We start from the raw sequence: 14,249 nt of genomic DNA on the forward strand, positions 1-14,249 counted from the left end.
TTTTTTTTTTTTTAATGAAACTAAAGTACACCACTCAAACAAAAGATTTAAAAGGAAATCATCTACTTCAACACAGTGTGAAGCCCACTAGTGGGACACTTGTTTGTTGAGGAATGATGATAGCCCAAGACTGACATTGTTTGGTTTTCCTTAATTAGGCCTTTATGATCCCACAGGCAGAGAGAAGTTTGCACACGCGGTCACAAGCCTGACGTCCACGGGCGCAGGTGTTCCAGCAAGCAGCATTCCTGCGCGTTGTGTGGTGCAGCTGCACGCACACTCCAAACAGCGTGTGGTGTGTTCAGGACAAAGGGCGGAGGGAATGAAATTCAATACGTGTGAGCTTTCCAGAAACACGTGGTGCTCATGTGTATGTCATTTTGTATTATTTTCATTATTTCACAGTCAGAGGGCTTTAATGTTGGCAAATTTGTCATGACCTAAATACTTATTTGTGTGAAGAATTTAAGGACAAAGGCTTTGGAGTAAAATGGCGTAGTCAAGGCTGTCTGTGTGAAAGGAGCAGAAAGATAGAAAATTAGTAATAATAATGATGACGATGATAACAATAATAAGCAATAATAGACTCTGTCTCAACTAGAAACAGAACAAGCTTCAGAAATCCAGAGAGAAAGGGCACAAGAAAAGAGAAAAAAAACATTTGCATGAATAAAAATGAGTGGAACACAGGGTCAATTGCACAGTTCTTAGGGAGAAAGGGAATGTGGGCTACTTCCAAAAGCAAGCCAGATACAACCACTCAGTTCTGTGGAAAGCTGTGTAAGAAAGTTGTGAACTAACTGTAAGCCGGGAATGGGGCAGGGTGCGGAATGTTCCTCCCACAAGGCGGCCTTCTAAGAAGAATTATATAAACGATGGAGAGAGGATGCCAGGGGGAGAGCGGACGCACTTCAAAGCAAGGGCACTCCCTGGTGCATCCTCATTGCCTCTCTGGGAAAGGCAAAGGCCTGGTGGGTGGATGGGGGAGATGCTCCTAGGTCTTTCGCGTGACCAAAGATAATATCTTAAGACAGAACTCCATGTGCAGTCCCTCCCTGTGCTTGTGTTTGCTTAAACTAACTGTAAGCATCACCTCACACATTGCTTGTCTTAGTCATAAAAACGAGAAGCGCCATTCGCCCTTCTCTCGTGCTCAAATGCCTGCAGTCCGCTGATTCCCTCATTCAGATTTTCACCACTTCCTCTATCTGTGGAGACTTAGCTTCGCTGCCTGAGGCACAGTTCTCGCTTCAGAGCAAGCCCGGGCCATCATGAGACTCTAACTCAATTCCGGATTTGTCGGAGACCTCGTTTCCTCAACTTGTATTGTCAGACCAGAGAGCAAAGGCTAGCATGCATTTTCAGAGAGAATTTGTTATTTAAAAGTGAACTTTTCTAGGGTCCTGGGACCAGGATGCTTTACTGTGTAACTTGCCTCAATTTGGCCTCCCACAGTCCCTGTGTTCAAGAGCAACGGTTCTCAACATTTGGGTGGTGACCCCTTGGAGGACTCCCCTTTCACAGGGCTTGTCTAAGACCACCGGAAAACATAGATATTTACATTAGGATTCATGCTAGTAGAAAATTACGTTTAGGATGTAACAACGAAAATAATTATGTTTGGGCATCACCAAACCACGAGGAACTGTAGTAAAGGATCGCTGCGTTAGGGAGGTTGAGAACCACTGTATTGGAGAGAATAGGAAGACCAGACCCAGGCTGGAGGATTTGGGGAGCAGAGCAGATTTAGGGATTCCCAGGCTGGGAAGTTTGTAGGGAGAAAAGAAAATGAAAAGCCTTCTCAGCGCTCAGCTTGACCAGGGTGTGGCCCGGGCTCTGGAGCTGCCTGTCGTCAGTGACTGCTGTAGACAGGATCCCGAGGTGCTGAGGCTGCTCTGATATCCACAGTAGCACACCGCCAGAGGAGTGATTATCACTTGGTAGTCCTTGGAAGTCCTTAGGAAGGTAACCTGGTCCAGATCTTCCTGCTGTTGAATACTCCCTGCACTTGGAAAATAGTTCTTGGCCACAGCAGCTATTCCAGGGAGGGTGAATTGGGGAAATTCTGGAAGGCGAGGCAAACCTAGCTGTGGCCAGCAGAGGGCCCTCGTCTGCAAGGAAGAAAACTCTGAATGCCTTCAGGCTCACCTGCTCGCGTCTTTAGCAGTCGCGTCTCCAAGGACTCACAAAAAGCCATTCTGAAAACTCAGGTTTGCACTTTTATTCCTGTGTTATGATTCATCTCACTCCTATACATTTATAAGGACTTTTCTCCCCTGTATCTCATTTTTTAAATAAACTTCTGTTTTTGTTAGATTATCATCTAATGTTGTGTTTTTCTACTTGCCATTTTTTTGGTTTCTTCTTTCTTTTTTCTTTTTGTCTGCCATCTCCTGCCCCTGCCTATCTTCATTTTGCAGTCGCTTTTGAGAAAATGCTGTTATATATTTTTTCATGCTGCTCTCCCGAGAGGGTAATTCTCCCGGCCCAGCATGCTCAGTTCTTTATGTCTGAGCTCAGCAGTTCTCATAAATTTCAGGATTTTAGGATTTTTGCTTCCATCCTAAGGCTGCCCCTGAGACTCACCTACTTCTGCATCCGTTTACCTGATAATTCAAGTTTTGTAGATCCAGGATGATGCTGTGTTTCTCTAACCTTCTGTTTCTGTTTAACAGAAAGCTTTCATTAGTACTTCAGTCTCACTGCAGGCTGCTGGTTCATTCAGGATGTCTAGGCTTTTTTTTTCACATTTCAATATTGGTAGATTGTATGTGTCTAATTTAACCCATTTCTTCTGGGCTTTATAATCTGTTCGTGTTTAATTTTTCATATGTACTTTCACAATGTTTTTATTTCTTGATTTCAGTTGTAATTTTCTCTGTCTTATTTCAGATTCAATTTTTAAAGATTTATTTATTTTATGTGTATGTTTGTCTGTATGTATGTGTACATAGCACATGTGTGCTTGTTTCATAAAGAGGCCAGAAGGGGGCATCCGATCTCCCGGGACTGGAGTTGCAGAAGGTTGTCAATCATCATGTCGGTGATGGAAACCAATTTCCTTCTTTTTTTAATTGGCTTATCTACATAAAGATATATTTATTTATTTTTCAAAGAAATCAAATACTCATTTATTGATGTTATACACCATATACACATAACATCATATACATATGTACCATATGTATAAAACATACATTGTATACATCATATTCATAATATACACATATCCTTTGTCCTGCTTCTCTAATTTTTTAATGAAGTAACAATAGTTACTTGAGAGCTTTCTATTTTGTTATCTGATTATTGATATAAACTTCACTTCTGAGATTTCTTTTGTTGTATTACTCCTGCTTGGGGAGTTCTATTTCTATTTTATTTTGCAACAGAAATGTTGGGACCAGTGAGATGGCTCAGAAGATAAAGATACTCGATCCCTGACTGATGATCTAAGTTCACTCCCCGGGGCTCACAGGAAAGAATCAACTCGCACAAATTGTCTTCTAAACTCTACATATACACAGTGGAATGTCTATGCACACACAGATACAGGACATACAAAGAGACACAGAGACACAGACAAATTAAAAAAGTTATAAAAATGCAATAGGGGAGGAGAATAATGGGAGTCATGGGAAAAGTTGGGAAGGAAATGGGGAAAGATATAATCATGTTTCATTTTATGAATGTATAAAATTTTTAAAAAATATAATCATCTTCTTGAACTCTCTGTGGTCTATTGGATATTAGGAGCATACTGACTGGAATGGATTGTTAACTCTCAGGTAGGGAATTATAAATCAGGTCCCTATAGACTTTTATTGGCGATGGCAATACTGGAGGAGCTGCAGTCAGCAATGGCCACCCACCAGATAGCAAAGCTATGATGGTACACACTGGAGAGCAAAACCCAGGGGGATTTTCTCCAGAATGCCCCTGCTCTTCCTGTGCCTTCTCCTGCTTGCTGCTACCATGTTCTTACTGTGTTTGGCATGGTGTGATTAGTGTGGGGGAGGATCCCACTGTATCTGGTGTAATGTGATTGTTTCGTGGGAAAATCCCACACCTCACTGGGCAGTTTACCCTCAGATCATAATGAAGATGATTTTTATAAGAACAATGATGCTTAGCTGTGTCAATGATTTAATTGAACCTTCTAAGTCAGCCTACAAGACACAGGTGGTTAGAACAGTGAAGATGATTGGGGAAATAGTTTAGGCTGCTCAGACAATTGCCTGAATGAGAGATGCAGAAGACAGAAATAAGACACCCTTCGTTTTAATAGATGTGATATTTTCTGAGGATGCAGAAGACAGAAATAAGACACCCTTCGTTTTAATAGATGTGACATTTTCTGAGGATGCAGAAGACAGAAATAAGACACCCTTCGTTTTAATAGATGTGATATTTTCTGAGGATGAAAACTAAGAACAAGGAATTTTCATGCATTTTAGACCCGTGCATTTTACATGTGGAAAAACAGACTGATGATCATATAAAGCAGTAATGTCCCAACACCCAAGGTTAGGTCTGAGTTCCTTGGTCATGTAGCTTACAGAATCAATAACAACAAAAATAACAACAAAAACACTAGAAAAAAATTAATAAAACTGTTTAAAAACTGAAAATGAAAATAGAATCAACCAAGAAAATACAAACCAAGGAATTCTGCAGATGAAAAATTTAGGAATTCAAGCAGAAACTACAGAAGCAAACTTCATTAAAAGAATTCTAGCTCCCCTCAGCTATGCTGCCAACTTAATGCCACTCATAAAATGCCGACGATCCAGCTTCAGCAGGTCATACAAACTGGAGTGGAGAGGTGGAGTTGGTGAATACTAAAATCACACACAAGAGACTTATCCAAGGGAGGCAAATCTTAAATCTTCATTTTATTTTTTCCTTCTTCTTTTTCTCTTTCTCCTCTTTATTTTCCTCTTTTCCCTTTTGTACCACCTAAGACAAGCATTTCTACTTAAGAAAAGATGACCTCACAACCACAAGTTACATATTTTCCAAAAACAAATTAAAATCACATTATGATCACAAGTTACATGTTTTTCTTAGAAGCCCAAAACTTGTAGAACATTTTCCTTTGTATTGATTTTCCCACCATAGCATCTTCACCTCCAAAACCAATGATTCTCTTTTTAATGATTAACAAAGTTAATAAGAAGCCTGAGCTAATGGGCCAATGAGTTTATAACCTCTGTTTGATTTCTTTGGGAATTAACAACTGCAGGAATCAGGCAGGACAGAAACCACAGTCAACCACACAGTGGATCTATGTTGCCATTAAGCAAGTTACAGCACTCTGCTCACAAACCCCATTCAAGTGCTCAGCCTCATGAAAGAGACAGAGTTCTTCCTGACAGCATAAACCAGGAGGCTACTATTTCTTATGATGAGTCAGTAAGCCTTCTCTTAAAGGAGCCTCAACGTCCCTGCTCACCACCAGCAAATGGAGCCCATCCAAAAAAGAAAATTGTGGCTACCAAGAAGCTGTGCTAAACTAACTCTCTCTCTCTCTCTCTCTCTCTCTCTCTCTCTCTCTCTCTCTCTCTCTGTGTGTGTGTGTGTGTGTGTGTGTGTGTGTGTGTGTGTCTAGAATTCTGTTCCAAGCTCTCTCAGGTTTTATGTCGATGTAGTAGCCTACATTGGTGTGCCATTCTGTAGGCAGAGACTGTTTGCTTCCTGGCCATCCAGACCCAAAATAACACAGAAACTATATTAATTACAACATTGTTTGGCCAGTAGTTTAAGCATATTTCTAGCTAGCTCTTACATCTTAAATTAATCCATTTCTATTATTCAGTGTATTATTACGAGGCTCATAGTTTACTGGCAAGGTTCCAGGGTGTCTGTCTCCTTGGGCAGCTACATGGCATCTCCCTAACTCCACCTACTCTCTTTATATATTAGATTTCCCACCTGACTATATTGTGCCCTGTGATAGGCCCAAAGGAGATTCTTTATTAACCAATGATAATAAAACATACTCACAGTGTACAGAGGGGGATCCCACATCAATCCTACATCTTTTTCTTTCCCATTTCTCCACAATATACTTGCTCATCATCATGGCCTGTGGATATCTTCAGTTGGGCCAGACTGTGAGGACCAGGTTGCCCCATGAGTGTCTTTTCTTTCCCTGAGCCACATGACATCAGGCAGACCTGTGGATGCCTTCATGCAGGCCAGATCATGAGAACTCAGGCTGCCCTATGGGTATCTTTCACCCATGGTAAGTTGATTCTCAATTTTCTGAGAAGCCACCATACAAGAACATGATGGGGATACCCACTGAAACAGCTTACCCATGCTAATGGAAGCCTACCAGCTCTGTTCTGATAGTGAGGGAGCCAGCATAGAACCACACTAGGCCCTCTGAATGTAGGTGACAGTTGTATGGCTGGGGAAGACTGTGGGGCCACTGACAGTGAAACCAGAATTTATCTCTACTGCTTGTTCTGGCTTTTTGGAACCCATTCTCTATCTGGTGGGATACCTTGTTCAGCCTAGATATAGTGGGGAAGACCTTGGTCCTGCCTTATAGCAATGTACTAGACTTTGTTGACTCCCCATTAGAAGCTTTACCCCCTCTGAGTGAATGGGGGCTGGGATGGGGGAAGGTGGAGGGAGCAAGAGAAGGGGAGGGAGTGGAAACTGGATTTGGCATGTAAAAAAAGAAAAGATAGTTTTTCTAAAATTAATTAAAAAAAGACAGAGATGAGTTTCTGATTTTTGCTGCTGAGATTATTATTGTTGAATCTGGACCTAATTTGTTACCAGGATAATACCAGTTTCATAAATATTTTGACAATTAAGAAGCTAAGGGTTTGAATTTGAGAGGGAGTGAGGGGTGAAGGACATGGGAGTTGAAGGAGTAAAGGGAAGGGAATAAGTGATGTAATTATATTCAATTTTAAAAAAGAAAAAAAAAAAAGCTTTCATTGTTGTAGTAATGAATAATATTAGCATTCTCTAAAGTGCTTGTCAAGTCTGCAGCGAGTCCATCTGGTCTTAGGTGTTTGTGTGGGGTCATAGACTAGACTTACTTTCATTAGATGTTTATTGTTGCTTCATCCTCATTGCTAGCTCTGTTTAATCATTCATATCTTCTTGATTTAGGTTTGGCTTACATCTTGATATTTATTCATTTTTTTGTATTTTTCCATTTAATAAAATAGAGATTTTAAAAATAGGTGCTTATGATTGTTCTGGGTTTTATATATCTGCTGTAATGTCTCCTTTTTTGTTTCCAATTTTATTAATTTGAGTCTTCTCTCATTCTATTTAATTTGACTAAAGATTTACCAAATTTATTTTTAAAAGAATGAATTTTGGATTCACTGATTTTTCATATTTTAAAAGTTCCTGTTTAAAGATTCTCTTTCTATACATGCATGTAATGTGTTTTGATCAAATTGACTCAACCATTTCTTCCTTTCCCATCCTTCCACATCTTCCTTAGTTCATTTTCTTCCAAACTTCATCTGTTATACTTAATTTTTAAAGGTTTCTATTACCCACTGGGTTCACTTATTGCATGTGGAGTGTAGATACCCTCTCAGAGCTCACTTCTCTGAACAAATGTGATTCCCCATTTCCACATAAACCACCAATGGTCAATAGCTACTTGGATAGGGGTGGAAATTTATTGGAGCCTCTCCCATCCACATTGGGATCTTGGCTGGCTGGATCTTCTGCAAGTCTTATGCAACAATAAAACTTCACTATTTTCACTCAAGATAAAAAGACCAGATGTTTAGAAGAAGAGAGTTAAATAGGGCCTGAAAAAGATTCACTGAAACTTTGGGAGTAAAGGGGAAGGGAAGACAAGGATAGGGTGGATGATGTTTGGTAAATCCAAGCAAAGGGAGAGTACTCTAGCCACTAGCACAAGTCACTAGAAACTTCCAGATGTCTACAGGAAGGTTTTGAAGGCACATAAAATACTTTGAGTATACTTTGAGTATGCCTCAACAGCAATTACACTGATTGTGTCAATTCACTGCATATTGTAGATGTAAAATGAACAATATGTGTTCCCAAAAGGACAAATACTTTGCCTCAGTTATATAAAAGGTTTAAATGAAATTCAAAAGCAAAACAATTTAGAAAACACATTTGCCCCTACAACTTTTAATTAAGTTTAATTCCGATAAAGGGTTAAGGAAGACACTGGCTTTGAGAAACTGGAATAAATCTGCATAGGCCAGTGTTTCACTGTCCACTGGGGTATAGGGTAAGAATAGCACTCACTGTTTGAGACCTGTATACAAAGTTGTATATGAATATATGTGAATATACATACGTACAGACATACATACCCTATTTTTCCATACTTGCATGGCTATGGTAAAGTTCAGTGCATCAGGTAATAAGTTCAGTAACCCGTAATAGAATAGGGCAATGTCTGTGATGGAGTGTATTGAAACACCTCTCTTGTTACTCTTGTATGTTGAAGAACTGAAGATTCTGGAAGTGTCACCTGAACCACAATCCCATAAGTGCAGGCGTGGTGACCTTAATGTCTCTGGCACAGTAACTGGGAATCTAGTACAGGGTTGAGGTGCTGGACAAGGGAGAGTCACAGCTCCATTCAGTTCAATCGGGCAGTACATTGTACCATCACACTTCACAGAGAACCGAACGGTAAATTAATGTTGGTTAAAAATATCAAATCCAGAAATGTTTACAAAGTCTTTTGGAAAATGGTTGCTGGTGTATAAAACCCTGTAAGCAGACCATAACCCAAATGGAATAAAGGCCATCACAAAAGAGCCATTTTCTCTTTCTCCTAGAATGCCACCAGCACACTCAATGTTGTTATCTAGATAAATTCCATGTTTGATCACAAAAAGGAAATCATTTCACAAAACAGAGAGATGCTAGAAACTATATTTGAATTTATTATTTTTAAAGACACCATTTGCATAACCATTAAAAGTGAAAGTCAAGTTGCTGCAAGTGTCATAAAGACCTATCAGGTACAATAGTTGCCCTTTTGAGATAGAGTGAGCAGGTCCCAGAATTCACAGTGCAATGGACCTCTTCAGGAACTCAACTGTTGAACACACTCAGTGAAGGCTGGTCACTGGGAAGTGGAAAGCACTCCATTGAATGCTGTCTCTGCCAAGTGCTCCCTTGCAGCCACCAGGAGTTCAGAATATATTGGGGAAGCTGGCTTGTGAAGCAATTGAACAGTGGTTGTTGCGATCTTTGGCAATCTTCATGTAGCCATTTATGCCCCAATTTTCTCCCCAGCTGGAAGGAAACATATGTTTCATTTATCAATGCGTGATTGATTTCTTATAGTAACTGACAAGAGGCCAATCTAACAGAAGTATCAGGAAACGTTGAGGGTCTACCCCTGAGTACCAAGAGGCACCTCATACAGGACTGGGAAGACAACAGCAGAGGAAGGGTAGTTCAAGCCTAATAAATGTGTCTGATTTTAGAAAAAAACAATGACACAAAATAACACTGACACCCAAGAAACCACTGATATACGGAAATGTTATGATAAAACATTATGAGTAGGTTGTTTATGGTATAAGGGAGCTCAGAGGTTAAGGACTGGAGGTCAAAGAACAGAACCATTGAACAGTGTCTCAATAGCAAGTTCTCAGGACATGGACACAGGACATCCTAGAACGAGGGGCTATCCAGACTAGACAGTGAACTCCTTGATCAATGAGGGGCACTGACTCAGTGTAGAACTTGGATAGTGATTGAGAAAGAACTGATGTTGGCATCAGGCCTCTACACATGTGCATAAACAGGTGCTCTTAGACATGCAAGCATGCATGTACACATACCTCACATATGTACATAGTAAAATAAAACAGATTTTGTTTGACTTAAGTGGGACAAAGTTTTCTAGGTTGTGTACTTAAACATTGACTTCAAGAGATAATCCCTTTGGGACTCTTTTGGAAGGGCACCTAGTGCTCTTAATCACTGAATTGTCTCTCCAATACTAGAATTTCAAATATAGATTTTTATGGCAATTTATACCTGTTCTTGATCAGCCAGTAGTTATTACCATCTGTTTCATTTCCATCAAATCCATAGCCAACCACTAGAACTCCATGATTTGTTACATAACTGCTGCAGTTTGGCTCATAATAAATGCCTGAGAAAAAACACAGAAGCTGATGTGAGATGCACAGGACACCTGGCAGTGACCACAGCCACCAACAATAGGGAGGCATTTTCAAAGACCCCAGGAACGATGTAAACTACAGACAGACATGAGTTGACTGAATTGTTACTGAGAATACATACATGCATACATATATACAGATATATGTAAATATGCATATATACTATATATATATATAGTTTTACAGAAAACTAAAAAAAACAAAATAAGCACAGATTTTTGATAAACAATTGCCTAGGTGCCTATATGATGGCTAATTATAATCTTTAATTTCTATGCTAGAAGCTCATGTAAATTAAAACTCACTGAATAGAAATTACGTAAATCAAGAGGCTTATTAATAATTGATTTCAGAAAAACAGTCTCCACAGAAACCTAAAACACCCACCAAATTGAGGTTAGTTTAAAAATAGCTAAATGATTTTTTTTTGAAATATGATGCACTTAACTTGCATGAAAGGGTCCTATCTGCTGAGGATGGAGCTCAGTATTATTGTGTGGGGAGGAAAGATTAAAAACCCAAAGTCACACACAATTTTGTAGATCTAACCTTTCATGAACCTGACATGGCCACGTCACATTTCTTTTTTCTTATCTAGAGGGAACTACGCTTACCTCCACTGTAGAACCTGAAAGAATCATGGGAAGCATCAATTGCAGCAGAGACGGGTCCTATAGCTGCTACAGCCACCAGTAGGTATATTTCTTGTGGTGGGAGGGTCACAGGTTCTGTGATATAAGCTTTAGAATTCTCAGGATTGTACCTGCAGGGTCCTTCCTTAAAAGATAAAGGGTAAGAGACTAAGTTATTTTCACACACCTTCTAAGGAACATGCATCAGAACACAACTCTGCACTTTGCGACTGAGCATCCCCATGTCTGAACTGTTATAAATCATCCCAGGAATGAAATACTACTGGGAGATTTGGAACTGAAAATCAGCTACCATATCTTTAATAACACCTCATAGGTATTTATGTCTGTAAGAAATCTCCATTACATGTGGAAGAGTTTGCATACTCTCTGTGTGCATAGCACAGGAACAGCTACATGGAAACCATCACATTAGAAACCCGTGCAAGGACTGATGCTCTCATGAGACCACTGCTGGTGTACACTGAGTCTACCTTCCAACGTGAGTTCTGAAGACCATGGATTATTTCTGCAATTGTCCCTTGTCTGAAGCTGGCTGAAATGATAGTGGTATCAAAAGTCCACTTACTCTTCCCTCGTATGGATAGGTTGCCTCAGCCTCGAGACCTTTATTGCGGAGAACATACTGGAAGGCTTTGTATGCAGTACCATCTTTGCACCCATCATTGCCTTGAGGTTTCGAACAGTCCAGTAGGTTCTGCACACTTAGAGGGGTCAGGTTGCCAGTTCTCCAGAACATCTGTCCTTCTATGGCACCAGCTGCAGCAAAAGCCCAGCAAGAACCGCAGTTGCCCTGAACAGGGAAGTGAAATTGTCAATACACAAACAAAGACCAACTCCGGCAATGACGTAGGCAGGTAATATATTATGAAAATGATGTACTAGTAGTTGATAGATGCCTATGGAGGGATGGTACTCTCCTAGAGAACATGACTGCTTGTAGCTAACACATGTCTTGGTCGATGGCCACACACACGTGGACATTTGAGCAAAACCTACTGGTTTTATGGGTTATCAACAACAACAAAAGAAGAAATAAATTCCAGAAACAGACACAGTAGAGAACAATAGTTGTAAAAAGAGTGTGTGTGGTGAATTTCTAGGATAAATAACTGTTGTATAAGTGTATGAAGCTTTCATAAAAGAAAGAACAAACTGCACATCGCTCCACATTTAATATACACACAGACATCTAGTATTTTGTCTTAAAAGTGGTTTAAGAATATGGGCTCTATGATGATATGCAAGATACTCGTCATTATTGCTCTATGATAGGGTCATTTCAAGTTCCCTATCCTCAGCTGCCCAAGGAACTAACTGGGGACCTCGGCTTGGGCACCTGGGAGCCCCTCTAGGGTCAGGTCTCTTGCCAACCCTAAAGTGGTTCCCTTAACTAAGAATTGCGGTTCCGTGCTCCCCTGTCCAACCTTCCTTTATCCCAATCCTCCTGTTTCCCCAAGGCCCCCCTCCTTCCCTTCTAACTTTTCTCTCCCCTTCTCCCCTTACCCCATCCCACCCCACCCCCAAGATCCCAATTTTCTCCCCGGCAATTTTGTCTATTTCCCTTAGCCAAGAGGATAACTGTATGTTTTTCTTTCATAGAACCTTCATCTGGTGATGGATGGAGATAGAGACAGAGACCCACACTGGAGCACTGGACTGAGCTCCCAAGGTCCCAATGAGGAGCAGAAGGAGGGAGAACATGAGCAAAGAAGTCGGGACCACGAGGTGTGCACCCACCCATTGAGATAGTGGAGCGGATCTATTGGGAGCTCACCAAGGCCAGCTGGACTGTGATTGAAAAAGCATGGGACAAAGCTGGACTCTCTGAACATGGCGAACAATGAGGGCTGATGAGACACAAAGGACAATGGCACGGGGTTTTGATCCTGCTTAATGTGCTGGCTTTGTGGGAGCCTAGCCAGTTTGGATGTTCACCTTCCTAGATATGGACAGAGTGGGGAGGACCTAGGACTTACCACAGGGCAGAAAACCCTGACTGCTCTTTGGACTGGAGAGGGAGGGGGAAAGGAGTGAGGGGAGGGGGAGAAAGGTGGGAGGAGGGGGAGAAGGGTGGGAGGAGGGGGAGGGAAATGGGAGGCTGGGAGGAGGTGGAAACTTGCTTTTTTTGTTATTTAAAAAATAAAAAAAAATTAAAAATAAAAAAATAAAAACAAACAAAAATGATGTTTTAATAAAAACATAACAAAAGAAAAAAAGAAAGAAAAAGAATATGGGCATGGGCTGCTGTCTTACCTGGTTCCGTACAGGAGTTACATAGCCTTTCCTTCTCCAGTCCTTAAATTTGGGCAAATCTCTAAGACCTCCTTGGTCACTTTCCTCATACATGGCAGCTGGAACTGGAATATCAGTCATCATTTTTCTGTATTCTTTATGGGTCTTCAAAGAAAATAGCAATAATAAAAAACAAAGCAAAAACAAACAAGCAAAACAACACATGAAAAAACGAAACAAAAAAGACCCCATGTAAAGAACTGAAGAAAACACAGTGGGCAGCAATGCATGTTACGCTCACCATGTCACCAAAGGCGTTCATTTCCATGGTGAAGCCGTTCTTCCCCAGGCCATTCTCCCCATTATGCATTTTGATCATCTTCATATTTTCTTCCCATACTGCTCTCTTCTGTGCTTCTTCTTCCTAGAAGTGAGCATAATTAATGACATTTCTTTACAACTAAACTCTGGAAAAATCTGACCAAGTAGACTTGCTGTTGTAGGTGAACAGAGGTCAATGAGAGGGTACTACAGACACAACAGTCACACAATCGGCACATATGGAGGAAAAGAGAATTTGGCCACCCTGTGCTCACAAGAATTGTGATTATATAATTTTTCAGGGAAGGATGAGGTCTATGACCTCTCATGTGCCTAGACACTTTCAACAGCAATGTCAATTCATCCTGGGGTTCTTCTGGACAATTTCCAGTTTACCAACCAGACTACTGTATGATTTTTCATATTTCATCTTCCATTCTTGCCATTCATCATCCAAACTGGGATCAAGTGCTGGAGCAGCTGAGGCAACTCCCAAGCATAAGATTGTCAGGAATATAGTTGGAGTCATGTCCCTAAGACCTGGAGTGGGAAAACAAATGAATATGTGAGCACACCAACATTTTTTAAAAGTCTTCTTACTCCTTCCTAAGAAATTAATCTATCTGTGATCAATAATATTCTTTGATCCATTCTTTCAAATAATTTTTGAAAGGTTGTTGAAAGTGCTTAGGGTAATGTATGAAATAAATTAACCACTTGTAGTAATTAGAACCAATGCAAAATGAAGAGTCCAGAATTCTAGCAATAAAAACTTCAGGTGTACTATATCTCATTACTTAAGAAAGATATTTATGCACACTGAGGACCAGAAGCAAAAAACAATCATGTACTTGGTATATCATTGACA

General features: G+C 40.4%; 1 protein-coding gene across 2 annotated transcripts; it reads right to left on the bottom strand.

Annotated features, from left to right (window-relative positions):
* Nucleotides 1-9,167: 9,167 nt before the first annotated feature.
* LOC121443376 (cathepsin J-like) lies at nucleotides 9,168-13,910 on the bottom strand. Of its 2 annotated transcripts, none has more exons than XM_041645123.1 (7): nucleotides 13,782-13,910; nucleotides 13,362-13,484; nucleotides 13,082-13,225; nucleotides 11,394-11,618; nucleotides 10,787-10,949; nucleotides 10,024-10,141; nucleotides 9,168-9,270 (listed from the first exon to the last, which is right to left on the bottom strand). In XM_041645123.1, the coding sequence occupies exons 1-7, from the start codon at nucleotides 13,908-13,910 to the stop codon at nucleotides 9,168-9,170; spliced, it is 1,005 nt and encodes a 334-aa protein (XP_041501057.1). The 2 variants fall into 2 exon arrangements, with proteins under 2 accessions (XP_041501057.1, XP_041501058.1); XM_041645124.1 differs by having other exon boundaries at nucleotides 13,362-13,477; nucleotides 13,778-13,910.
* Nucleotides 13,911-14,249: the final 339 nt, after the last annotated feature.

The sequence above is a fragment of the Microtus oregoni genome, unplaced genomic scaffold (genome assembly GCF_018167655.1).
Source record: "Microtus oregoni isolate MIOR12 unplaced genomic scaffold, Mior012 000105F_ref0000443, whole genome shotgun sequence".
NCBI classification, from domain to species: Eukaryota; Metazoa; Chordata; class Mammalia; order Rodentia; family Cricetidae; genus Microtus; species Microtus oregoni.